This window comes from Haemorhous mexicanus, chromosome Z (genome assembly GCF_027477595.1).
Source record: "Haemorhous mexicanus isolate bHaeMex1 chromosome Z, bHaeMex1.pri, whole genome shotgun sequence".
Lineage (NCBI taxonomy): Eukaryota > Metazoa > Chordata > Aves > Passeriformes > Fringillidae > Haemorhous > Haemorhous mexicanus.
Genome location: NC_082381.1, coordinates 54,923,751 through 54,951,205, shown reverse-complemented (window position 1 = coordinate 54,951,205; position 27,455 = coordinate 54,923,751). Strand labels below are relative to the sequence as shown.

The following is a 27,455-nucleotide window of genomic DNA, read 5'->3' as shown; positions in this document are numbered from 1 at the left end:
ACACTTGGTCAACAAAGCTGAAACTCTCAAAGGTGTTTTAATGGACTCAGACGTCCCTTATCACATATCTTACTAGCTGTCAGAAATTAGGCTCCAGGCTGCCTTGAAAACTCAACTGTCAGTTGTGCAGGGACATATTTTAGAAGTTCTTACCTGTTTACAGACAAGGTGAAAAGCAAAAATTCTGAATTATAACTTGGTATGGAAACATGGTTACTGATGGTTAGCCATCAGTCCAGATATGACTTAATTCCCCCCTCCCTTTGTACTACTTTAAGCATATTTCAGATAGGATAGAACTTCAGAAAGGGCAAAACTAGCATGCACAAGGGCAAAACTAGCATGCACAATTCAACATGCAGAAACTAGCATGTAAAGCTGAGATTCAGATGCTCAACAAAATAATGAATCAATGTCATACTGGAACAGAGCTTTACATTCACCATATTACAATGTTTCTTTTATCATATTATGCACTTGACATTTTTCAAAAGCAAGACTATTTCTCTTGTACTTGGATGACCTAGTTCCCATTGGCTTAGCATTATTCTTCTATATGTAACTTGAATTCTACTGAGTAGTGTAAAAGAGTAAAACAAAAATCTTGTAATTAATCTCTTAACATCAATACACATGCTGTCAGAAGTAACTGAAGTTCAGATTTCTTCAATAGCATCATCATAGCTGCATTTATTGCCTGTTTTAATGCAGCCTCATTTTAATATTGGGGGTGGCACAGGGGAGAACAAGTGAAATCCCCTTACGCACAGTGTTTCAGAAAGCAGTTCAGAGGAAGAGTTTTAATACAGTTTCTGCAGTGCACTGAGTTCTCATCCTTAATTCTTAGATTGAATAAGAAAAACCAAGGGAAAAAAAAATCTAAACACTTTTACAGGTACTTTCCTGCATTCAGTAATGACCAGCCATAAGGAGCATGCTCAACTATGCTGTTGCTCTCCTCTGGCTAGAACATTCTATTTGATCTTGGTCCTTAATTAGGGAAGAAAAAAAGAAGCAAAAATAATTCCATCATTAGAGAACTGGGAGAGCTTTGTTTTACTTTAAGCCACAATTACATGTTGTTTCAATCATAGTCAAATTTTCTTTCCCATGGGGATACCCCCAGTGACTCAGTGCATCTGTTCATAGCTTTTGAGCATTCAAGCCTTTTTCTTCCACCCAACTGCTTATTATCATGAAGGATGTGTGAATTTAGTCCATTTTGAATCAGATTCAGACAAAGTTGTCTAAGCTTCAGAGGCTAACAGTAGTGTGTGGACAGACAGACCATTGAAATCTAACACACAGAAGTTTGTTTATGTAGAACGCCAGCTGGCAAAAGGGGTGCTTAATGTTCCTTACAACAGAAAAAATCTATAAATCCCTGTCACTGGAAAAAATAGAACAGCATTTCAAAGTCTGGATGCTTCAGGAAGCTTGACTGTGTAAGAGAACAAATCCACAATCCCTCAAAGCCTTCCAAAATTTCAAGTGCTCTCCACCAAGAAACAGCAACACAAAGGTAAGACATAAAATTGAAAAATATACAGATAAGAATAAAGAAGGAGAAGGCAGAAGTCCAGACTACACGTACATCTTCCAGAAATGAGGTATAGAATGCATAAAGAGAAAGAAGAATTAGATTTCATATAGATTTTTTCCCTTAGGCTCAGATGTATCAGAAGAATTCAGCAGTCCTCCTTATATAGCTCACAGTATCTTGGCATTGCTCTAAAGAGGGAGGTGAAGCGCCTCTTTATGCATGGTGGGATTTTGTTTGGGTTTGGGACTGGAGAGTCCCATGAGATCTGCTGAAAAATATATTGAAAAACCACTTTCTATAGTCTTGGGATATTTAAACAAGAATTGTAAAACATCTACAGTTTGAAACATTTTAAAATATTTTAAAGCAAGTTTCAAACATTTCCAGAAGTACCATTGACCTTCTTCAGCTCTTTGCAATTCTAAAAGCCATGTCAAGTGAGACAAGAGTCATAGTGCTTAGGGCATTCAGATTTGTCATCTTAAATTTAATTCATCAGTACTAAATAGGAAAACTTTTCCTGGAAGGGAAAAAAATCTGTTATCACTTCTGCTATAAAAATAATCCCTAATATAATATGTAAGTATTACATTTCCTAAGATAAAACAAATAAACCCTTTCAAAGAAGTGGTTTTGGACTAATAATTACACTTTCTAGTGGAAAACAGACCCTTTAGGTACTAAAATATCTCTGCACCAAATATAAACCTACTTAAGGAATAGAAAATATTTGAAAATTTTAATAGAAGCAATAAATTCTGCCAATTCTGTTCTTTTACTAAAGGAATACTTGAGATTGCTTATGACAAAACCACTTGACTGAGAAACAGCTTAATGGAAAAGAAACCAGCTGTCTTCTGACACACAAGAAGGCCTACATTTACTGAATAACATTTGTCATGATTGTCTTTTTTTTCTTTTTCCTTTTGTTTTTAGGTCCAGTCCTTTTTGTGCTGAAAAATACAGCCATTTCCCCCTCTCCATGAATCTTTCATCTGTACTAATTCCTGTTCACACTGTCTGGATAGCACCTTGGGTTTCTTCTACTTTTTCAACAACTGAGGAATAACTTGGTGAAAATAATCAGCTTGCAGACTGGAAAAATATTCCTAATAAGTTGTATGTTTATGACTGCTACTGAGTCTCTCTTTTTCACTTTAATCACAAATCCCTAAACACTTCTCTGCACTATATACCAATTAGTTATGCTAGTTTTAACCTATACCAAGACAGCTTTAGAAAAGCCCTCCTCACAAAACACAGCCTCAAGAGCTGGCTCCACCTGAGCAAGTCACTTCTGTCTGCCTAACCTCAGCAGCAGCAGTTTTCTCCCTTTCTACCCACAGATGCTGAGCGCTCTCAAGGAGAGAAGGTGTTGATTACCTTTCTTATGTTATAAGCCATTTGCCTCTCCTCGGGGAAGTACTACATTGGATAACAGAAACAGAGCGTATTTTTCTGAAGAAAAAATCCAACCCAAATAGAAAATACAGCATGTGCTTCAAGGTATCCAACAGTATTATTACTCTCTTTTTAATGAGGAAAATAATACTGTCTGTTTTCTAAGTGCTTTGGGCACATACTGCTCATTAGTAAGAGTCAAGGAGATGTACAAATATCACATTATTACTAAGCACACAGGACTCTCCTCCTTTATTACCTTAAACCAGACATTTCTGACAGCTTACAAGCAAATTCATGTACTCTCTACTTTGTGCTATGTTACTTTGAAGAACAATGAAAAAGCCTGATGAAGAAGATGCCAAATTGTAATTTTAATAAATAACAAAGCAGAATGTCGTAGTCAATTGCATATTTAAAGACTGAAAGCAGGCTCACATTTGTAAACAAATCTTTAATTCAGGCTTTGTTTCAAAGACTGCTCCAAGCTTTCTGTTTACCAGAGATAAATGGTAAAATGATGAGTCCTGCATCACATAATTTTCTAATGTTCAAAAGAAGAACTTTGGGAAGTAAAACCTCAGATCTGAATCTACAATTCAGTGCATCATTATAGCATGGTGTTTTTTTGGTGGGTTTATTTCCCTGCTGGCTTTTTTTATGGGAGGACTGAAGTTCCTTCAGTGAACCATAGAAACAAGTAAAACTTCAGATGTATATATTTTTACTGCCAAGAAGAAGGAATGACCTCCTTGAACTGATGCCAAAAGAAGTGGGCACAAAACAGCAGGTGCCCTGAATGTTATGGAAATTAGTTCAATACTGAGCATGCTTTGCAAGCTTTCTTAACTCCTAGCTATGACAGGGAAGCTAATCCTCATGAATTGTACATACGGAGATTGTGACACACACCACTACTTAATGAGAATTAAAAACTGCCTCCAGGCCCTAGCTGAAGAGGGCATACCTAGACTAGCAAAGATGCTAGTTGGTAAGCCCCTGTGGCAGATCTGTAGGCTACAGTATAGATGTGTTGGCAGAAGATGTGGAGAGAACCACACGTGTGAATGCTGGTACTAGGTCTGCTGTGTCAGAGAATGTGCTCTCTCGTGATGATGAAGTCCATACTTGCACTGCAGACACTAACAATCTGATTTTTTAAGATAGGCATGCTGATCACATAGCTGGCAACATGTCCTGCATTAGAGGTTATTTCATTGACTGCATCACTACTGGAAAGTAAATGAGTCTAGGTGTGCAATCATAATATAGACCTGCTATTTTGGAGTATGTTTACAGTACAATATAATAGAATTACTCATAGGTTTTCTTACAATTAATTTTTTAGAGAGCAATGAATATTTGAAATGCTTTAAAACTAAACTCTTTATTCAGACAACTCCACCATTCGCTTTTCCTGACTGATGCTGATACAAAGCAATTCTGTATTTTTATTTGATGCTTAAAGTACTTTATAACTTTATTTCTATCAAAGAAAAAACTTTGTGAAAGTTCATGAATATTGAAGTGCTACAGATAACTTGACACAAGTTGAAGTGAATGAGCTCTATTTCTACTAAGGCTTATTCATCAGTAGTTTTATTTCCTAAAGCTTGTGCAGAAACATTTTTGTTCTGCAATAAAAACTTCATATTCATTACACCCCAAAACATGCTTCATTCCTATTTTTAGCAAACCAAACCATATGGAAGATGCCACATCAGTGAAGTTTATTTCAACGTAATGGAAGTGGAAGTTGTAAATATCACTATCATCAAGTAATGCTGCAAGTCATTTTACTTTTTATGTAAATACAGTTGTCAAATACTTAACAGGAGGTAAAAACCTACTGCCTCAAGATTGCTTTTAAAATAGCTTGATTTTTTGGGCAACATGCAGTTTACAGGAAAGAACTACATCTTCACACATTAGTGCATTTTTCAAATTTATACATTGAGTAGTTCAGTCCAAGTTTTTCCAAACAATATTCAAGATGCTTGAATGGCTTCCCTTCTTGATGAAAACAGGCAAAGAAATAGCTCAATACACAGTAGAGATCTGCAAGCAGGCAAGGTGACACAACACAGCACACTTCAGGTTCAAAAGGGAGCATACAGGCACATACAATCTCCCAGCAAGACTAAAGCATGGTTTTGGACTGACACAGCTGAAATATATTCAAACACAACTCAAATCACATATAATCTAGCTCACTAGCATCTGCACAACTTTTTAAAAAACATTTATGTTTTTTATACTTCCTGGATTAAAATCAGACTCTAAGCACACCCGTGGATGAAGTTTCACAGAAATTTACTTCAGAAAATGGTTGTTATGGAAGAATTTAAAGCAGACCATTCTGTGTACATTCACTGTACATTCAGAATAAAGAAGAATTTTTCCTTTTCCTAGCACATTACCATTTTCTGCAGCTGTTTCAGTCTACAGCCAAGTTACAAGAAGTACTTCCTACCCTGACCTTAATGTAGTTTGGTTTATGGTACAGACTAAGGCCCCAGCCAAGTTTAGATATTAAATTTAGTTTTGGAACATGAAGAAAAACTAATATAACATTTTTCACCATGTTTATGCTTTATATTTCATGATCCCCAATTACAATATGTATAATTACAAACAACTATCTGATAAATCCTACAAGCTTTTGGCACCCCTCCTTCACTGGAAAGATTAAAGACTGAGTTACAGAGACACTTGCCCCTTCTGCTTCTTATTTTGCAGAGACCCCTTCTGTTGAGCACAATGTTAAACTTCTAGCAGAACAGAGGGGAATCCCCTAACATATATGGCCTTTACCTGCTCGAAGAGAGTGTAGATTGATCACGTTGACAGCGATCATCTGCATTCAAGGAAGAAGAGGAAAGTGTGGTTGCCAAGGAAGCTGCTTCAAAGAGAGACGGAGTGCTTGGCACTAGATCTGGCCGGTGGTGTGAACCCAGTACTGCGTATGCAAAAATAAAGAACAATGTTGACAAACTTAATTTTAAATTTAGCCCAAGAATCTTCATGTAAGTATATCAAGTCCCCTAGTGCCCTCATAAGTTTCTTGAAGTTTCCTAATATTTGAATTTATGAGATGGTATTATTCATATGCCCATACCCATACTCTTTCATATTACAGAGAGAATTTTAGCTGCTAACAAGTACATTCAGCAGAATACAGAGTAACTCCAAAGTCAAATATTAAACAGAGGTATGAGCTATGAATTCTTCTCAGTCGGAAGACTATACTCATGCTACCAGGACTCATTTATCAGATTGGATTAGGTAATTGGTTCTGCTTTCATCATGGCTGCAGGCAAGTTCTGAAAGGGGCAAAGTTGTATCTCTTCAAAAAAGCTCTGGGAACAATGAACTGAGCTTCAAAACACTTCATGTGACATGCTTGTTTAGAGGTCAGTGAAAAGGATAGCATTGTCTCTGGCCTTAATTTTCTACCTGGGCTAAATATCTTTTTTCAGGATGTCCTGAAATCTGAAACATCATATAACAATCTTACCATCATATTATGAACTTTGATTCTGACTTTGTCTTGCTCCTGAAGGTCCATTTTGACAAATATTACTAACTACTCTCTCCATAAAAATAACCTCACTATGATTTTGAGAGTTCAGCAATATTCATAATGTTCTAGTTATAGAACTTCTAGAGCTTACACAAAATTTTTAATAACATAATTTAGGTTGTTTATTTGAAAGACTGTACCTTCTTCATCAAGGCTGGCATAACTTTGTCCTTCAGCAAGAATGCCATGCTTTTCATCCTTCCACTCCTGGCTAACTGCACACACTATTTCTTGTGATGCTGCCTTTAGGGCTGTGATGGAATTACACCGTTTCTTTGAAGGCGAAGGCTTTAAAGCTGCATTACCAAATGAACATAGATGTTGAATGATGTCATCGTATCTCCCTACACATCTTTAACAGCAAATGAAAAAGTAAGCCATATAGAAAATACAGGTTTTGAATACAGATGAAGAAAACATCCAGAAACCTACTTAACAAAGGGAAAGGTATTGCTATTTCATCTGCAAGAGACGTACTTTTGTCTTTTTCAGTTTTTAATGCTTATTATAGGACAATAAGTCAAGTCACTGGCACCACTGATTTAAAAAGCTTCTGTGGACTACCAACCCATGTAATCAGAGACAGAATGATACAGAAAAAAAACCCAGAAAATACAAAAATGGAAAAGACATTTGGAGTATTCTGAGAAGTTACAAAGAATTTCCACTTCAGACTCACCTGTCAAACATTTCTTTTTGGATACAATAAATACTTCCAAAGTCTTGATGAGGCCTCTTATAAAAGAGGTGCTGAGGTATCAGCACCTGTTTTATAAGTCTTAGCAGGGCCTGCCTATTTAAAAAGCATTTTGAATCAAACTCTACAACTGATTATTGCCACTACTACTGAACCATGATCCCCATCTGTAGTTATTCTCTGGAAGGATGCCAGCTATTTAATTTAGTGGTTTTCAGCTGCTGGCTGCTGATCTCCATGCATTAGCTGCAAAGTTACTTCAGATGCACTATTACACTTCTTTCATTGCTTTACTAAAAAGTTCAAATTAAAAACATCAAGTTACTTGGCTGAAGACTGAAGGAAAGAATCAGATACATAGTTCCAGGATATTTTTAAAAAAGAACATAGAAGACAGTCGCTGAGCTAGCCTCTGCCCAAGGCTAAATCCACTTTAAAAGTTTTTGTTGTTAGTTATGCATGGTTGGTCTGTGCACTAGGGAAAAAGCCAGATTCAGAACAGAGCTAAAATGTTTAAACTGAAATGTCTGACTCAAAGCTTAGAAATAATATTCCTGAAGGCAGGAAGACTCCCAATTTTTTATGAAAGAATAATAATGCATTTGAACATTAATCTGTATAAAAGAGCATTAACAGCCCTGTAGAGAGGAAATCAACAAGAGTAGGATACTTAGACAGATTAATTGCCTGGAAAAATGAGACAGATTAATTAAGATCAGAGAGAAAATTAGGCATGATACTTTAATTGTACATTGTAGGCTTCAAATACAGAACAAGTTGTGTCTTGTCCTGGAACAAATCTAGTAGTCAGAATTAGAAAGAATTGGGGCAAAAAAGATGCAGATGTTGAGGTAGGATACATGGTATTTATTTTGTCAGACAGGAGTGTCAAGTAGTAAGGAACTCTTATTCTTTATCAATGCAGAGGAGTTCCTTTGAGTATTATCTCAGACAGCAGAACTCCCACCAGTTCTTTGGCAAAATTATTCTAAGATTTAAAGAGAACTGGGTCTCAGGAGGCTCCTTTCTCCTTTAAGCTGAATTTTGCTTCACATTTTGTAACATTACATCAGTTGCTTCTATTTTCTTATTAATCAATCTTTTCCAAAGGACTTAACTTTGAACACTTTGAATTGTTAATTTATTCTAGTATTTGTAGTCATTTTTGGTTTACTTAAATCTTATTTAGTTCTAGTGTTTATTTGTATTTTATTCTAAGATTTAAAGAGAACTGGGTCTCAGGAGGCTCCTTTCTCCTTTAAGCTGAATTTTGCTTCACATTTTGTAACATTACATCAGTTGCTTCTATTTTCTTATTAATCAATCTTTTCCAAAGGACTTAACTTTGAACACTTTAAATTGTTAATTTATTCTAGTATTTGTAGTCATTTTTGGTTTACTTAAATCTTATTTAGTTCTAGTGTTTATTTGTATTTTGTTTTCTCTCTGTCCACACAGAATTGTTTCTCACTCCAGAAAACTTATCAAAATGTTAAGAGACCAGCATAACACTGGTCAAAAAGTATTTGCAAAACTCCTTCTATCAGTTTAAGACAATGCCATATGCTTAACACTCCTCCTGTAGTATTTGGGCCGAGTGACCATTCCACATTTTGACACTTCCATGAGAGGGATTATGAAACTGCTAACTCAGATCCATTTTAAAGTACAAGTTCCTCTACAAACTACATAATCCTAGCCCATCAGTTAATACCTATTTGTCAAGAACACTGCTTCATAAAACCCCTCAACTCAGAAAACACTCTCCTACAGGGTAATCAAAACCAGCCATTCTCTTACTAGAAAGAAAGAAAAAAAAAGTGCAATTTTGGCATCACCTCCATGGGTTTAAAAAATAATCTGGTAGTAAAGCAACAAGTTAGCATGTGTGCACGCTATTTAAAACACCTAATCTGTATGTCATACCGTAAGATTTTATACCACCTGTAATAATTGTTGGAAAAAAAACTCATTGCTCGCAATAATCCAAACAGCTTTTCCCCAAAGAACAGCTTGAGGTTTGATCTCATATACTTTGCCTTGCCAGTATATTTATTAGACTTTCTTACTGCACACACATTGAGCACATCTCAGCAGTTGTCACAGAATGGCATGTGTTGGAAGCAATATGAAAAATCATCTAATTCCAAACCCTGCTGAGCCCAGTGACATCTACCACTAGAGCAGGTTGCTCAGATCTCCACCAAACTGGCCTTGAACACTCCCAGGATGGGGCATCTACCATTTCTCTGGGCAACCAGTTCCCATGTCTAATCACCCTCACTTATAAAGAGCTTTTTCCTAACATCTAACCTAAATCTATCCTTCTTCAGCTTAAAGCCATTGCCTCTTGTCCTGTCATTATATAAATGTACTGGACTTTTAAAAAGTCTATCTCCAGCCTTCTTGTAAGTCTCCTTTAGGTACTGGAAGGCTGCTACAAAATTTCCCATAGACCTTTCTTTCATAGACCCTGGGCAGAACATCCCCGACTTGCCTAGTTTGACTTCATAGGAGAGGGGCTCCATCCCTCTAGTCATGTTGTTGACCCTCCCCTGGACTCTCTCCAGCAGTTCCATGTCCTTCCTGTGCTGGGACCCCAAAGCTGGATGAAGCCCTGCAGGTGGGGTCTCAGCAGAGCAGAGCAGAGCAGAATCCCCTCCCTGGCCCTGCTGCCCATGCTGCTTTGGATGCAGCCCAGGACACCTTTGGCTTTCTGGGCTGGGAGTGCCCATGGCTGGGTCATGTCCAGCCTCTCATCCTCCAGCACCCTCAAGTCCTTCTTGACAGGTCTGCTCTGATCTGTTCATCCCACAGTATTTGGGGTTGCCCCAACACAGATATAACACTTCGCACTTGACTTTGTTGAATCTGGTCAGGTTCCTACGGGTCCACTTCTCAAGCTTGTCCAGGTCTCTTTTGTCCCCCATCACCGTCCTTCAACTTGAAACACTTGCAACACTTCAGATTGAATTTCCTTTCACTAGCATGGTCAATTTATAGAGAAATTATCCATCAATTCATTAATATTTATAAGACTAACAAAAAGTTTTATTTTCCTGAAAAGCTGCCACAACATATCATGCATACAGGGAATCACTACTTGGGGTTAATTCAAATTTTCTCTTTTAAAGATTCCTTCATTCTACTTAAAATGTCTTAATTGTTTTAGTATAGTTAGTCTCCGCCTTTTCCTTTCATCTGCCTATCCTATTATTTTTCTTATTTAGAATTTCACAAAATACTTATCATATACATTTCTACCTTCTTATTGCAGTATCAGTTTTCCCTCTTCTTCATATGCCTTTACACATAATCATGTTTGTGGTTCTCATCTGCCAGGTATTAACACTGGTTTTCATGGGCAGGCTCAGAGTTCGCAGGCTTGATTATCTTTAGAAAAGTGTATCATCTTTAGACAATATGCAGAGCAACAAAGGCCAGTATGACTTTCTACCAGTGGTAGAAAAGGTAATGAAAATAAAACGTGATCTAAACTTTTGATGGAAAAAGCCTGTATGAAGGTGTCTCTAAAGTTGTTTTGTTGGTTTTTTTTTCTTTTAATTACTAAGATGCTAAATTAATTTCCCTGATTTGAGTCAGTTTTGCCCAGGATAGTAATTGGTGAATGATCTCTCCCTGTCCTTATTTGAATCCACCCACTTTTGTTATAACTTTCCCCTGATCTAGTTGAAGAGAGGGAGTGATAGAGTGTCTAGATGGTCACCTGAAGCCAACTTTAGACAGCCCTGATGTGACAAAAGTACATATTACATAATTCTCTGTCATTTTACTAATGGAGTAAAATCCCAATTGTCAGAAATTTAGTTTCTTGACTGGAGCTACAGAAGTGCTACATGATGTTGAAGAAAGGCTTGTTTCATTGCCAAGACAGGAGCATTATAAGGTTATGACTATAAAAATATCTAAAAAAGTAGAAGTCACTACTCTCTTACCTTGAACTTTTTTGAAAACTCTTGCATTCATAAACTTTAAAAATCTGTCTGCATAAAAACTTGGTCGGTGAACTGAAACAGTATCCTACGAGATTAAAAAAGATCTCAGTCACATTTTCCACAAGTAAGGTGTCAAGAAGAAGCTGGACACCTCAGGCGAACTATATTATGCATTTCAGGCATAGTCAAAAATAGTGAATCATTACCATTTATGAGTTATGAATTATACAGCTATATTCTGCAAAATCTTCCAAGCATTTAAAATTATTTTTTTCAAATTATGTATATTTTTCAGTTATAGATTCATCAATGTTCTGCTAGGTGGCTAGAATTGTGTAAGTTATAAGGACAAACTAATATTATTAGTTGTTATTTGAAAGCTCAACAAATAAAACCAGAGCATGTATTGGGAAAATTTCAGCAGCAGCTCAAACCACACGGTGAGGTTAGACTACAAATGTATCAGAACAAATTTCTTCCTGGTCAACATAAGTCAAAGGTCCACCAGCTAAAATATCAGCAGTTAAAAAAATTAATAAAATCTACTTACCCCATCATAAACAAGAGCTTTCCAAGAATGTTCCAGCTTCTTCATTAACCTAAGTATGTAAAAAACTAAATCAGAACTGCTGTATAAAGCTGCCACTTTTATAAGTAATTTCAGAATATTTGACTCAGTGAAAAGTCATTGAAAGTTGAAGTTCAGCTTACCTGTAAGACTGGAGAATATCAATAATTCCCATAAATAAAAGCAGCTTTTCACCTTTATGGCTTTTTGCTGGAATACCTCCCATTCTAAGAGAAACAACATAAAATATTTTTTAAGACATCTCTGATCACCAGTTACCAGCTGAACTGTACCAACTTGTAAACCCAAAGGAGTAGACAATATTCAAGTCAGATGCCAGAGTACAAAGTCAGTCAAATGTGAGTCACCTAGCATACAATGGATTTTAAATAGAAAATTTGAAGTATCTGGGATTCAGTGGTAAATATCCACATTAAAAAATAATAAATAAGACACATTTTAGACAGAATTGGAAATATTCAGATGATCTGAAAAGTGGAAGAAAGTATACATCAGTTTATTGCTAAGGAAAATAAGTAACTTTAGATAAGGGAGAATTTTCTCACTTTATTGATCATAGGTAACAAATCACAAAGAGTTTGCACATTAATCAAAGTCTAAAAAGGTTGTTTCATATATTTTTCACTAAAAATTATGTATTGCTGTGCTTTTCCAAAATTTGTTTACAGACAGATAAGTGACAGAAAAAGCAACCGTATCAAGCTGAGAATTCTGACTGCGTGGGCCCTCCAGTTGGTCCCAGGTCCATAAGCAGTCATGAACAGTCATTCGAAAAGCTGCTCTTCCTACTCCAACACCTAGAAAAATGGTCCATTTTAGAACCTCAGCATTGTTTTTTGCTCCACTAGCCATTATGTCAATATAAGAGAGATAGTGCAAGGAGCCAAGGAAGGACTACACTTGAGAGGATCTGAGTAGGACTATATTAGCTCAAGTGGTGTGGCAGCCCAGCTAGTGCAACACCTCTGCGATCAGACAACAGCACTGGCCATCTTCTGTGTGAATGTGAGTGAATTGTAAAAACCAAGTGAAATAAAGCTCTGTCTAATTATAGTCTAGAGTTCTCAGTGTCTGGAAACACTCTGTGAATGCTGAATATCATAATTCTCTCACTTGTTTGCTGTAGGTTTAAACACAGATTTCTATATCATTAGTTGTATTTACCTACATAGCTCCCTTGAGAACCAGGAAGAAAAGTAAATTCTTAATTTTAGATTAAATCCTAATTAAAATAAAGGACTGATTATATGGAATGCTGAATGGTGATGATAATACTCTCACAGCACTTAATATATTACGAAAGAAACTACAGAATAATGATTGTTTATATATTCAAATTTCTATTAAAGTTTTTGCTAGACAGAAAAACAGGAGAAAAGCATTGGTTCTTAATATCAAGAAATGTAATTTATGACTGCACTTCAGTGGTTGATGATATCATTCTCTGCACATTGAGTATACTACTTCAAGATGAAAACAACCCCATACGAATATCCATTTCAATGTTAATTTATAGTTATTGCTTTGGTCTCACAAGGCTGCTTTCAGTTAAAATTAGATTGTAGCTGGGACTCTTGTAATAGTTGTCTGATAGCATTTATTTTATAAAAGAATGCATGCATGCATACGTAAGTCACTCTGAACTATCATGTATTTCAAGACAATCAATCTACTGACTAACATTCCAATTTCATGCTCTGTGGAAAATCTTGATGATGCAGCTTTTTGGGGGGAAAAAAAAAGAAGGCTAAATCTTTCAATTCCTGGAATGCAGTGTACTCATGAAAGTCTTGCCTGTTAATACTTTTAAAAGCAATCTTAAGAGCAGGTTACAGCACTTACGTGTTTGTTTTCTCGGTGGTGACGGAGTCTCCAGACTTCCCAGGGCCCTGTATAGACTCCATGGCTGTGGAATAGAGAACTTTCTGCCCTCCATGGCGTTTTGCATCTGATGCACTCTGAGAACACTCTCCTTCTCTTTCCTTCATGTTACTGTTCAATATGTGGATCCCCAGAAGCAGACTGTAATCCATGATCTTAAAGCTTTCTAGAACCTATCAAAGAAGGAATGACTATACTGAAACCACAAAATAATTACACAGCAGCATTTTGCAAACCTGAGTGAAAACAGGCTCTCAAGGCACAAGCTTCTCTTATCAGGAAGTGTGTGAAATTACAGTTACACAAAAATTTTTTACTGTTCACACAAGTCAAGTGCTCTAATCAGCTGAATGCTCTTGTAACAAGTGAGAAAGAAAGATGCACAGCTGAAATGTAACCTGATGTTATTTTGTAGTCAAGGAAGATAATTCCAGGCAGCATCTTTTCCTTTATAGCAAATAATCAATTAATGGTTCCATCATATACTTATGAACAACACATTTTAAAAATTATCCCTAATCCACATTCCAGAGCTCCCTGAGCGTTTTTGCCAGTACTCCTCTCTTATCTCCCCTCCACCTCCCTATCTGTAACAGAGACCATACTCTTGGAGAAGTTTCAAATGTCAACAACAGTATTTGCAGCCATCCCCTTATTAGCAGCTGATGGGATTGGAGTACAAAAATCTCTACTAGGGTAAATAGAGCCTATCTAAACTCAAAAGACAGGTTTTACTTCTGAAGCATGACTTAACCAACCAACCTTTTCTTCTAGCTTTACCAACCATTTCTGTCTCTGGTAGCATGTCTTCTCTCACACACAAATAGTTTCATTTGTTTTTAGTCAGCTACACCATGACGAAGTCTGGCTTGCTGCCATTGAAAGGCAACACAGCTCAAGTCCATACCCAAACATGAACTAAAGCAAGTTGCAATCACATCTAGTAATATAACTAAACTGTTCACAGCAACAGTTTAATGTCAGACAGCAACTGTGTTTAATGCCTTACACAACACTGCTAAGTGGAGGGAGAAACACCAGTAACAGCCAGGAGGGATTATGCTGTGCGCTCACCTCTCCTTTACCTCATGCAGCTCAGCAGTGATTCATGATATGTTTTGGCACATAGTGCCTGAAGATAATGGTGTAATTTTTGTCACAGAATCAAGAGGCAATAGTATGTCTTTTTATGTGAACAAGAAAAAAGTGATTTTACAGAGATGAGAGCAGATTCCAGGTATGTAATTTTGATGAAGATTATCCAAGCAACAGTGGTTTTGGTTAAGCAGAAACACCCCTTCCCTTAATCAGGAAAAAAAAGCAACATCAGCATTTGTGTAGGTTTAAAACTATATGGCAGTAAATCAGTAATTTAATATGTATCTGTATGTCTAATCATAAGCGTTTTATACCACATACCCTAATTGTTGGAAAAATACTCATTGCTCAGATAACCAGAGCAGTGATGAAACAAAGCATAAATGTAGAAAGGCACAAAATCAGAACCTGATTTTCAGACTCAGAGAATGACTTTAGGACACCATGGGTTTGCTCTTGTGCAGAGGGATCCTACTCAGAAATGCATTAGTTCAAATGGAACAAGAAAAAGGCTGCTAATGTATGGCCTTAGTAGTCCACAGCATCTTCTGATGACAGAACTCACAAAGGATTTCATACACAACAAAAGCTGTATTCTAACCACAAGATTCTGAAATTTCATTATGCATTGTGTGGACATATTGGTGGTTTACAATCATAAATTGCAAAAATAGCGTGGCTAACAGGTACAAAGGCACTTGGTTCCAAAAACACCTAAAATTTTATTTACTGATTACTTATTGTTAGACTTTACTCAGACTTTCTCAGAAACAATTTACAACATCATGTATTCATTAAAAAGTATGTAATCAATGAATGTTTGCCATCAAATGCTAAAACTAAGTTCAGGATAGGCTGAAAAATAACACCTTAGTAAGCAACACTGTTCATGCAAAACCAGAACAGGAGCTAGTCAGGGAAAAGCATTGCCACATTTATTTTGGAGTTATAAATTACTGCTGCCAGTTCTATCTTCAACATATTCTTTACTGCATTTTGAATTAGGTCATATTAGACAAATGATTTTACTGCACTAATTACATAAACTACCTCTATGATTGGATGTAGTCTCCTGGGAGGCTGTGCTGCAATGTGCTGCTCCTTCTTCCACAGGGACCTCTTATGTGATAAAATTAATCCTTCTGACTAATCAATTCATGACTGCCACTTAAACCAATACTACTTGTACAGTAGAACAGACCGTGCCTTGACAATTTATGATTTTGGCATAGGATTACCAAAAAACATCATAAAAACAAATTTCATTTTTAACAGACTAAACACGTTCACATCCAATGGATTAACTGCAATACAAATTCTTATAAACAGCACACAGCATAAGAACCCTTGTCCCCCAGACACTCTGTTCATGGTCCTACGCAGTGGTGGCATTACACTGTCCACAAACTGTCTTCAGGATATCATGACATGATCTGGCCGTCTACCTACAGCTTTGATGTACTGTTCTGATTACTTCCCCCTAGAAACATGATAACCAAACCAACCACTCCTTATGCAAACTTAACCTTTGTGACCATATCTAAGCAGGTTTTGCTCCCCGTTCATTTCTAATGAAATTTCTGGTAAGACATAACTAACCAGAATAAAAAGAAAGAATCTTATACATCAGCACTCAACAAAACTTTGTGTCAAACTCCTCAGTCTGTATTAAGACAGTAAATCAGTTGGATTTACAGCTGAATATATCTGAGGTGTTCTCACACATATCTTCATTAATATTTAAAATACCAAACAAATTGTGACAATTTTAAAATATGCAAGTAACATTTTGCACACACAGTTGTACAAAACAATCTGTTTCAACAAGGACAAGTTACAAAATGCAGAACATTGAGACATTTCTTTTCCTGTGCTGAGGTTTGCTTGCAGATACTTTTGATGATTTTAGGACTGCTTTTGAGATGCAGCAGCAAGTTTTGCTACAGAGGCACCAAAATGATAACCTAATCTAAAGAAAAAAACCCACACAAATAAATTACAATATTAAATGGCTATATTCATAGCAAAAGGAGAAAGCCCTGCAAAACACCTGACTCTATCCTTGTGAGATCACTAGCAATTGACATTAACTCCTAGAAATACACTATTTATATAGGTAAAGGGATACCAGTCTTTGCTCATGTAACCATTTTGACATGTTCCTTGCCAGCAAAATGGCACTGTGGGGGGTTTCAGCAAGAATGGTCTTAATCATGCTGTGTACTAACAAGTGGTGGATTTGATAATGACAAGTAAACCTCAGTTCATTAACTTAACATTAAATTGTTCATCTTGGTAGTATTTATATGTGTTAATTGACTAGCTACACAGATTCTGTCAACACAGTGTTGTCACTTGGTCACCCAAGTACTGCTGTCAAGGCTGACTTCAGCTGCTCTGAAAATTTCCAGATGGCAAGTGACACTCACCCCTTCTAGCCTTAAGCACTATTTTGTTCCATACCACATAAGAAACCCACAGTAAAATAGCATCACAAAATATGTTGTTTCAGAACATAAAAAATTATCTCTATAAATCAGATTTTCTTTTCTCAGAGCTAAACAGATGTTAAAGTATTCTGTGAATCATCTTAGACATGGTTACACTCCACTATCTCAGCCACTGACTAACTGAGCAAAACAAGTATTTCTGCCATGAAATGTCTTTTTTTTTATATGCAGCCAGCCCGAACTACACACTATCTGACAGAGAAATCTGCATTTAAATTTGTTATACATGCAAAACAGCATGCAAAAAAGTCATCGGATCACTTTCATAAAAGGGTCAAGAAAAATACAACTCAAAAGAAAAAAATTAGAAGCTTATTTAATGAAAGTACTAAATGGATAACCATGGAAGGAAGTATTTCCTCTCCTACAAGCATTCTGGTAAAGTGACATAGGAATTAACACAGTAGAAAGAAGACTGATTTTACAACATATCAATAATTACTATTCAACATAATGAGCTACATGAAATAAACACAAATTAAAGGACTGTCTCACAAAATAACCATGTCTTATGAACAAATTCACAAATGTCAATGCCTAAAAATGGGTCTGGTTTAGAAAAAATCTATCCCAAGAAAAGGAAGCATCACAATCCCACCAAAGCATATATGGAATCACTTCCCATTTCAACAGAATTCTCAAAATATATTGTTAACTAACATTCCAAAACTAACAATCTGGATTCTAATTTTAAAAGTAGAAGTAATGAGAAATTCCTAATGTCAATTGATACAACAGGAGTGATAATATAAAGATATAAGAGATCTACTGTGGAATTCACATTCTCTGAAAAAATTCCTTTGCCTGGGATTTTTCTCCTGGGAAGCAGAGAAGCCTCAGAGAAAAGGAAAACAATTCTTATCACATTTGCTTCTCCTGTGTTGTGCTCATATGTGGAATCTGTTTGGAGATTGTTTACCCACAGGTGATTGTTTCATTGGATTCTGGTGTGAGTTGTTTTGACTCTTTGGCCAATCAGGGCCAAGCTGTGTTGAGACTCTGGAAAGAGCCACAAGTTTTCATAATTATCTTTTTAGTATTTAGTAAGTATCCTTTCTGTATTCTTTAGTAGAGTATAGTATTCTTTAATATCATATAGTATCATAAAGTAATAAATTAGCTTTCCAAGATCATGGAGTCAGACTCATTATTCCTGCCTTCACTGGGACGAAGCAAATACAATAATAATAATGTTTCCCAGCAAATACAATAATCTATAGCATCATGCTATGGTAGTTTCCCTCAAACTACCATTTTTGACAAAGAGGCCCTTCATCTAAGATTAGTATGTTCTCCATCTCCATGCCACATCATGCCATCTTTTATTTCTGTCCTATGCTGCAGTTTAGTATTTCATTAACTTATGCCACCACTACTGTTTGTAAGGATATGCTGTACAATGAGTCACTGAAATTATTTGGCTTAAAGAATTATCTGTGCAGATCCTTTGAGGTAGAAAAAAGGCAAAAACTGCAAAACACACTACTCATGCTACTAAGGGATTTGAAAAATTCTGTGGATAAATTTGGTCATATGAGGTCTGCATCACATTTGCTACAGCACAAAACAGATGTTCAATCACACTATAAAACTTTTGTAGCAACTGGCTAAAACAGCAGTGATGAAAATAATACCCATGTCTCAAACTTAGGAGATATGATCCGCTTTAAATTCCCTTGTCTTTATAGGTGTCTTTGTTAGTCACTTTTAAAATGCAATTTCCTCAGAAAAGTCCAGTGGTTTATGCCATAAAGATAAAATTCAGACTCTCAAAAACCATTCATTTCTCAATAGTAAAAACATGTTCAAGTGTTTTTTTTTTTCTCTTAAAAATTACATGACCACAATTTGATTAATTGTTACTGCTTTTCCAAACAGACAAGGACAGGATAGCTACAGAAAGTCTCAGCAATAGTCTGGAATTTGAAAGCTAGTTCAAATTTTCAATTGTGTACATGGTATATTTGATAAATTAACGAATGCTCCATCTTTAGGAACATTGTAATATTACCTCCTTGGTTCAGTTAAGGTGCAAACACTGCAAAACGAACTGTGAGACAAGTTTCAGACCGTGTCACCTCAAGTGAGAACAAAACAAACAGGGGATACAGGAGCTGAACAATGCTCTCAACCTGAACTTGTTCCAGCACAGATAATCTGGAGGCACCAGCCCATGAGGGATCACCACAAACAACTCAGCTCCATTCTCTAATTGGGCAGGTCAAGCATCTCCTCACCAGCACTGCCAGGAGGTGTGAAAGGCAGAACTATTCCAGCAGTGGTCTACCATTGCAGCACTGCATTCCCTGGGGAACGAGCTCTGTGTCAGTTGTCAAGATGGTCTGTGCTGGCTGAATAGATCTATCAGGAGGCCAGTTCAGCTAAGTAAGGAAGCCACAGCACAGCTTGAATGTGAAAAGCCTGTGTACAGCACAGGTGAGGACAGACAGGCCAGAAAGGAGGAATAGAGAAACATTGTCTGGGCATCTAGGGATGACAGATGTGATCAAGGAAGCCAAAGGCCAGATAGAGTTGAGACTAGCAAGGACTATCAAGACACAGAGAAAAGCTGACCAAGGAAGACATAAGTCCATTGGTGAATAGGGCAGGAGATTCAGTGGCAGCAGTCACAGACCATAGCAGGTCCCCACCACCACTATCTTTCATTACCAGGAAATTCTGCCAGGCCTTTGAACTTAGCAATGGATCTTAAGGACAGGGGCTAACAGACAGGGATGTTTATATTTAAGAAGTAGGAGAAAAGTCCATTGCTTTCTGATTCTGATTGCAAATATAAGCAATGGAAACACAATCCAAATTTAAGCAACACAGAAGAGAAATTCTTAGTCCTGAAAGATTGGAAAGATCAAAAATTTCCTTTCTGAAATTAATTCTTAATTTCAAGTACCTACACTAACTTCTTCACTTTGAAGTAGCAGTAAAAAGAGATGACAAGTTTTCAAGTCCTAGAAAGCTGGTCAGTTATCACTATACCCATCCAAATACCTCATGGGCAGAAAAAGGCAGAGGCAACACTGATGTCCTTCTCACAAAATGTCTTGTTAAAGGCAGAAATAAAAGGCAGGTAGTCAGATCCAACCTTATTAGCTGAGCAAATTCAGCAATAAGAAAGATAACAGTGTCTGCTCCCCCCGTTTTACAATACGGAGTAAGACTTGTTTGAATAGAAAAAAAAGGCGGTTAATTTTTATATACATATAACTTTCAGTGTGTTTATATGGATATATCTACAGATACACACAGACATATACTTTATTGTGTATGTGTGTATTTATGTAAATACACTGATTACCATAGGATAATTTTCTTCTTTACTTTTAATACTTTTAAAATTTAGTCGGGTCTTTAGGAACTCTAGAGTAACTTTAGAGTTGTTAATTTAAGATATACATTGAAAAGGATTATACTAGCACTCAAATAATAAATAGTAGGATTTTCCCAGACTTCCAAAAAATCATTAAGAGTCCCTTTATATGTAACAATTAAATGATTGATTCTTGTTTTTACTTTTCAGTCCAGTTCCATCTTTTAGATACCCTCTATTATTTCCAATACAATAGATTTCCCCAAGCTCTGACTAGATAAGTAACCTTGGACAAGTGGGGGATGCACAGAAAGGCATCCAGAGCCCCAGATGTGACATACTGATGCATTCTCTGTCATCACACATGGTAGGAGCTCAGGAAATACTCACTGCAAGAGGCTACAGAGAGAACAATGTGTCGAGTTAGATAAATGTCTCATGCTGAATACACAGCTGAACATTAGGTCACACAGCTTTACAAACCAATCACAAGGCATTGCAGACTTCTGTGATAAACAAAAAATTCTATTCATGTGCAAAAACAATGCTTTCCATCTTGTACCACAGGTGGCAGTGAACAACAAACTCTGATATTCAGGGTGTCTCTTCTATTTGGTGAGTTCAGACTATCCATTTTCCTTTATTATTAAGAAATTCTTATGAGTTCCCTCATACAAAGCAAATCTTTTCTTTCCAAAACCTCATGAATGCTGAGAAGCTCTGAGAGATCTGGAGTCTCCCTTTTCCTACTTTACATTTTCTTACCCACGCTACAGGGAAAAAAAAAAAACTATTTTACAGCAACTCTCTCTGACCATAACAGGAACTGATTCTATTCACCAAGATCCTTTCAAAGAGCAATGATAGATATCCCTTTTCTGCCTTGAAAATATTTTGTGGACAGCTTTTATGTGGACTTTTCAGCTGAGGAAGAAATTACCTCACTCAAGAAGAAAGACTGCTGCCACTAGGCCTGTCTTCCCATTGCTAGGTAACCAAGAGACGTATTCACAGCAGGTCTACATACAGTTTATCATGCATAATAAAGTTCCACAGGACTAATTATGTCTCAAGAAAAAGTAATTTAAATCTCCAAATTAAAGCAAATCATCATCATCATCATCAAATGTACTGGACTTCATTCCTGTATTAACCTGTATTGCCACAGATGGATCAGTGTAATCCTGGATGTACATAGAAATAGAAGGATAGCCCTGGAACTTAAGGTTGTGCTAGATGATACACTTAATGGGTCAGCAATGTGCCCTGGTGGCTAGAATGTCCACCTGTATCCTGGGGTGCACTGAAGACAATACAGCCACCTGGTTTGAGAAAGGGGATTGTGCCACTACACTCAGCATTGGAGCAGCCTCACCTCAAGAACTGTGTGCAGTTTGGGGCTCCACAGTGTAAGGAGGATATCCAATATAAGAATGTGTCCAAAGGAAGGCAACAAAGATGGTGAAAGGACTACAGGGCATGATTTGTGGGGAGGAGAGGAGGATATAAGGTTTTGAGGGTGACAGAAAGGGTGGCACTGATCTCTGGTGCCTAGTGATAGGATGCAAGGGAACAGCTTAAAGCCACATTGGGAAAGTTCAGAGTGGATAGAAGAAAAAGTTCTTCATTGAGATGGTAATTTAGCATTGGAACCAGTTCCACAGTAAGGGAAGTGTTCATGGTCCCCAGTCTGTTGGTGTTCAAAAAGTATATGGACATTCCATCTATGACTATGATCTCAGATCACAACAGCTTAACTAAAACACAGGCTTCATCAGTGCTCTGACATCCATAGTTATCCCTCCCTAAATAGCAAGGAAAACAAATAGAGGTTAAGTAATCTGTACTGAGTAAATTCAGAGCAGAGGTGAACACAGAAGTTTAAATATATACTCACTCGACAATCCCGTTGTAGTGTTTTCATGAGTGCACTGTGTGTTTCAGAGTCAAAATACAACCCTTCATGCATATCTTGCAGGAAATCCAGGTCTTTGAATGTAGGGTTGGACTTCTCCCTCTCTTTTCTTGATGCTCTGCGTTTGTATGTGGAGCCTTTCAAGTCGTATGTGAAATGCATTTTCAAGGCTCGTGGCAAAACATTGTTCATGACAACAATTCTAATATTAGTGCCTCCTGACTGAACGCAGTACAGCCCATAAAATTTGGGAAGAAGAGTCCTTGGATTCTGGTTCAGATTCTAAAACAAAAGAGGTATTTTTAAATACATCTATTTTCAATGAACTTCCATGCTTAAGAAAGGGTCTTCTTTAACAGCAAAAGACATTAACAAACATGAAGAAAATTATGAATGTTTTCTTATTCAGCACTGTTTCTTCAACCAGTTGATTATCTTTGTGTGTTTCTATTCCAGAAAGCTAGCATAGGCACTGCCTTTTTGCCAGGAACTTATAAAGGGCAAAAGCAGAGCAGTAACTACATTTATGCCAGATTTTTATTTCTCTCGGAAAAGAGCAGACTAGGTCAAACCTAAAAGCATCCCAAAGACTTAATTTTCTTTTTCTGACCCGAACAACCTTTGTGTTTTACCTGCTGGAAGGAGTCTGGGTTAAATGTAGTTCTCATTATCTTGATTTGGATTCTGAAAAACAGAACTCCTCTCTCCATGAGGCTTTACACACTTAGGGTTAGTGCCAAATGACTGAATTATTTCCAAAGGTGTGTGAGGTCATAACAGAACCACAATTGACCATTAGAACAGAAAAGTGTGAAATAATCCAAATTCCACAACAGGTAAAATAAATAAAATAAAATAGGAAGGAGAAGATAGAGGTGATAGAGAAAATCCTTCTTTTGAATACAACTGTTCTCAGTCTTCAGCATGAAAGAGAAAGAAGGGGGAAAACTACTTCAGGTCTTAGATGATTACTAAGTTACAACATACAACTATCAGAAGAAAGTATTTTCACAGAAATAAGCACAGTGATTGAAGTTTTATATTTTGGAAGCAATTAATTGCATAGCAGTGACAATAAAGTTCCCAGAAATAATACAAACTGGCTTTCTATGTACTTGTAATAACTCAAACTTGTGCTGAGTGGATTATCATAATTAGGAACAACAAAACCTGCCACCATTGTCCTTTTTGACTTGTCAGTACACATCTTTTTTTTCTTACACACACAGTGAATCCATGTTACTTTAGTGCAATAATGACAACATTCCTCATTTTTAGAATAAGTGAGAGGGTAATTTTTCAAGTATTTACATCAGGAAACAAAGCAAGAAAACAAAGTCAGTCAGGTCTAATAACACAAAGTCCCACATAGCACCCAGAAGAATATCTGTTCATATGTATGGGTGGCTCTTGTTGCCAAAAAAAAAAAAATTAAATTCTATTTACTTTTTAATCAATGGTTTTCTCTTTAGATGACACACAAAACCCAATACAATGGACTTAGAATCAGCCCTCAAAAAGCTCCATTTAAAAATTAAGTTTTGAACAAATTACATGGATAAAAATATCTTCTACATAATTGCTTTAATACATGAGAAATGGAAATCAGAAGTAGTTGGAAACAAAAGGGAAACTGACCGGTCTAGTTTCTTTGTCCACTCTGAGTGAAATGCAGAGGGTAGACAAACACAAAATGGAGAAAGAAAATTGAATTAGAAATTTAGAAACCTTATTTTGTTGCTAGCTTATTAGAAGCAAAGTTTGGTATCAAATTAGATTATGATATTCAGCTTCATCTAGAATGCTAAAAGAGCACTTAAATATATTCTTGGTTTATATCTATTCTTTCTGTTGGGTGTGTAGGGCATGAAGTAGAAAGGCAGGTAAAAATGTAAAAAATATCACAAAAAATACAGATTAACCCAGTGGAGTATTTCCAGACAAATGAAATCGAATCTTCAGAAGTGACATGAAACAGGAGAAATAGAAGTAAAATAAAGTCTTCAATTACTTACCATATAATAACCTGGCAAGAGCTTCTGAAGAAACTCAGCCTCTTTGTGTTGAACTGTTTTGATGATGAATTCGTCACCACTAGTTACAAAAAATAAAGACCCACTGGCACCTGGGTTGGATAATTCAATTAAAGGTTCACTGCAGATTGAGTACTGGAAGAGACAAAAATTGCTTTTCACTGCCAATGCGTGCATTACCCAAACACAAGTTTAATATGAAGAACTGCAGGTTCAAGTAGTCACAAGAGAATCACGTAGCAACACTACTGCTGCTGGCTGAGGTTTGGCAGGCTACTCTGCCCAGCCCATGCTGCACAACTACATCCATGGAAGAGAGCTGGCAGCCAAGCATATATCCCTCTTCATGTTCCAAAGCAAAAGGTTTCTTTGGAGTGAAGCCAGTGGTTGATGTGGAAGGAGATGATCTCCATGCTGTCAGCACAGCAAATTCTGTCAAAAGCTTTGAGAAGACATTTTCACTGGAACTGTTTGCTTTTCACATCCATTTTTTGAAAGAAACAGGTATAAGATGGTAGAAAAAAAAACTGGGAGAAAATATTCTGTGCAACTGGGATTGAAGCTATTAGACTGATAAACTTGGCATAACTATAGCTACTAATTTTAGTATAGTTACTAATTTTTAAAATCTTTTACTAGTTTTATAGTTGAAAACCACCTGAAACAGAAAAAAACCCTCAATGCCAGTAAGCGAGAAAAACTGGAATTTGAAGGACTATTATATTGCATATTTAGCCAGGCTTCCTTTTCCACGGGACACATTAAGAATTACAATCACATTAAGGAGGAAAAAGACATCAAAGACTATGCCTTATTAGTAGAACCATACTCATACGGAGACTAATGTACATTTATTAATTGTCCACTACTCCAAATGTCATTGAAATTATATGGAGAGTTGACATTCAGCTCAAAACCATAGAAAAATCTATCTATATTAAACTTGAAAACAGTGATACCAGAAAATCTAATAAATATGTTCTTTTGTGAGCCCTTTGACTAAAGAAGCATGTTTCCTATGGGCTCATAGGAAACATGCATCTTCTTATCCTAGCTCTAGCTAAGGCTTATAATTTTAAAGAGAATTTTGCATGATAAATAAATATTTCTTCTCCCTGCTTATACTCAATTCCAATTAATACAAAATACCTTTCATGTTAATCCCATAGTTGCAATTTTCCACAGACAGAATGGTCATACCAATCTGTAACACTACAAACCTTTAGACCAATTCAGCAGTTGTACTGCATTTTTGTACTGCAATTTCATTTTTCTTGCCAAAATATTTAAATCTTAATGTGCAACTGTCACTGTGATAAACATTTGAATGCAATTATCCTGAACATTAAAGCTCAATAGAGCAGTGTAACATAAGCACAAGACATTGACCTACACTCTGCATTGTCATTTTCCAGTGGTATGCATTTCTGTAAAAAAAAGTCCACCCACCAAATGCTGCTAATACAAAGGGCCCAGCTAGTTTTGACTGGACACTTCTGAAAGGCAAATCAAAACCAAAAGGTAAGAAAATCCCCAAGAGCCAAGTGAGTATTTATGATCAAGAAGTTTCTCTGCAAAATGACAGTACTCCATGAGGTTTACAGCGACAATTTAATTCTAGCAGCTGTTCAAATGTATTTACACTTGTTATCCTGTCTGACTCCTACAGTGTGTTGCTGCTCACCCTCCTTGGAAAAGGTGAAGCTTTAAATCTTGAGCTTCGTCACTTCAAATTAACAGTGTAAACTCACATATGCTAGCTGTAATTTCAACTCTTCTTATATTACTTCACATGCCCTTCAGCCACAGCTAGACAATAATTTACTACTTAGATACCACTTGCGTGTTTTCCTGTGCCAAGAGAAAAAAGAATCTTCAACAAATTGTCTTTACTAGTAACTTCCCTCAGGGAATAGTCTTTTTGTACTTAAAATGACTGCCACAAATCTTATTCACAGCATGCAGTCTTTGTACAAACTTTAATTTCTGCTACTGCAAAAGCTTCCTTAGATGGAAAAGAAGTTGCAGGTCATAATAACTTTGCTCTAGGAAGCACAGTCCTTTTAGCAGCTGGCAACACAGCCCACATACTTCAGCTTTTACCAAGACCATAAAAAGAGATAAGATAAATAGCACATTAAATAATGACACAACTGTAACCCATGATGTCCTTGCCTTTAAGCTGGAGAGGCATAGATTTGATGGAAGGATAACTCAGAGGATAAGGAATTGGTCATAGTCTAACAGTTGTGGTCAATGGAAGAAATAAATTCTTCACTCTAAGGATGGTGAGGTGCTGGAATGTGTGGTCTAGAGAAGTTGTGGATGCCCCATCTCTAGAAGTGTTCAATACCAGGCTGGATGGCACTGGATGGTGCTTTGAGCAGCCTAGTGTAGGGGAAGATGTCCATGCCCATGGCAGTGAAGTTGGAAATAAACCATGTTTGAGCCCCTTCCAATCAAAACCATTCTATGACTCTATGATTTATAAAATTCCCAAACAGCTTTATTTCCTTTATACTATAATTTATAATTCAAAATAATTATCTTTTTTTTTATATGTAACTATGGTCTTGAGAACTAATAACATAAAATAGCACTAAAGAATTAAAATAAGACACCCACATTCAGCCTAAATAAAAATAAAACCAGCTAAGTTTTGCTTTCAGGCTTATTGTTAATCTAGGAAGAAAACCCCATTACAGCACAAAAAACTTGAACACAACAGAAACAATTTATTTGGTAGTATATTAATATTTCAGAACCATTTATTCGATTTTTCTTTTTTATTCACCCAAGCCCTTTCAAAGTCTTTTGGTCTTAAATAAGCTGTTGTCAATAATAGAACAAAAGCTCATTCAGCATTTTAAAGCTCATTCAAAAAGTGACATATAAAGTTGCTAATTTGTACCAGAACTCTGATT

At 36.5% G+C, this 27,455-nt stretch overlaps 1 protein-coding gene across 3 annotated transcripts in view; it reads right to left on the bottom strand.

The window, feature by feature from the left end:
* PIP5K1B (phosphatidylinositol-4-phosphate 5-kinase type 1 beta) overlaps positions 1-27,455 on the bottom strand; it is a 100,549-nt gene that overhangs the window by 10,981 nt on the left and 62,113 nt on the right. For all 3 annotated transcript variants that reach the window (XM_059836823.1, XM_059836822.1, XM_059836824.1), the window contains 8 exons: positions 24,514-24,666; positions 22,481-22,780; positions 13,612-13,823; positions 11,892-11,975; positions 11,731-11,779; positions 11,181-11,265; positions 6,668-6,823; positions 5,759-5,903 (listed from right to left, as the gene is read on the bottom strand). In XM_059836823.1, coding sequence (XP_059692806.1) covers positions 5,759-5,903; positions 6,668-6,823; positions 11,181-11,265; positions 11,731-11,779; positions 11,892-11,975; positions 13,612-13,823; positions 22,481-22,780; positions 24,514-24,666 — 1,184 coding nt within the window. The remainder of the gene's footprint in view (positions 1-5,758; positions 5,904-6,667; positions 6,824-11,180; positions 11,266-11,730; positions 11,780-11,891; positions 11,976-13,611; positions 13,824-22,480; positions 22,781-24,513; positions 24,667-27,455) is intronic.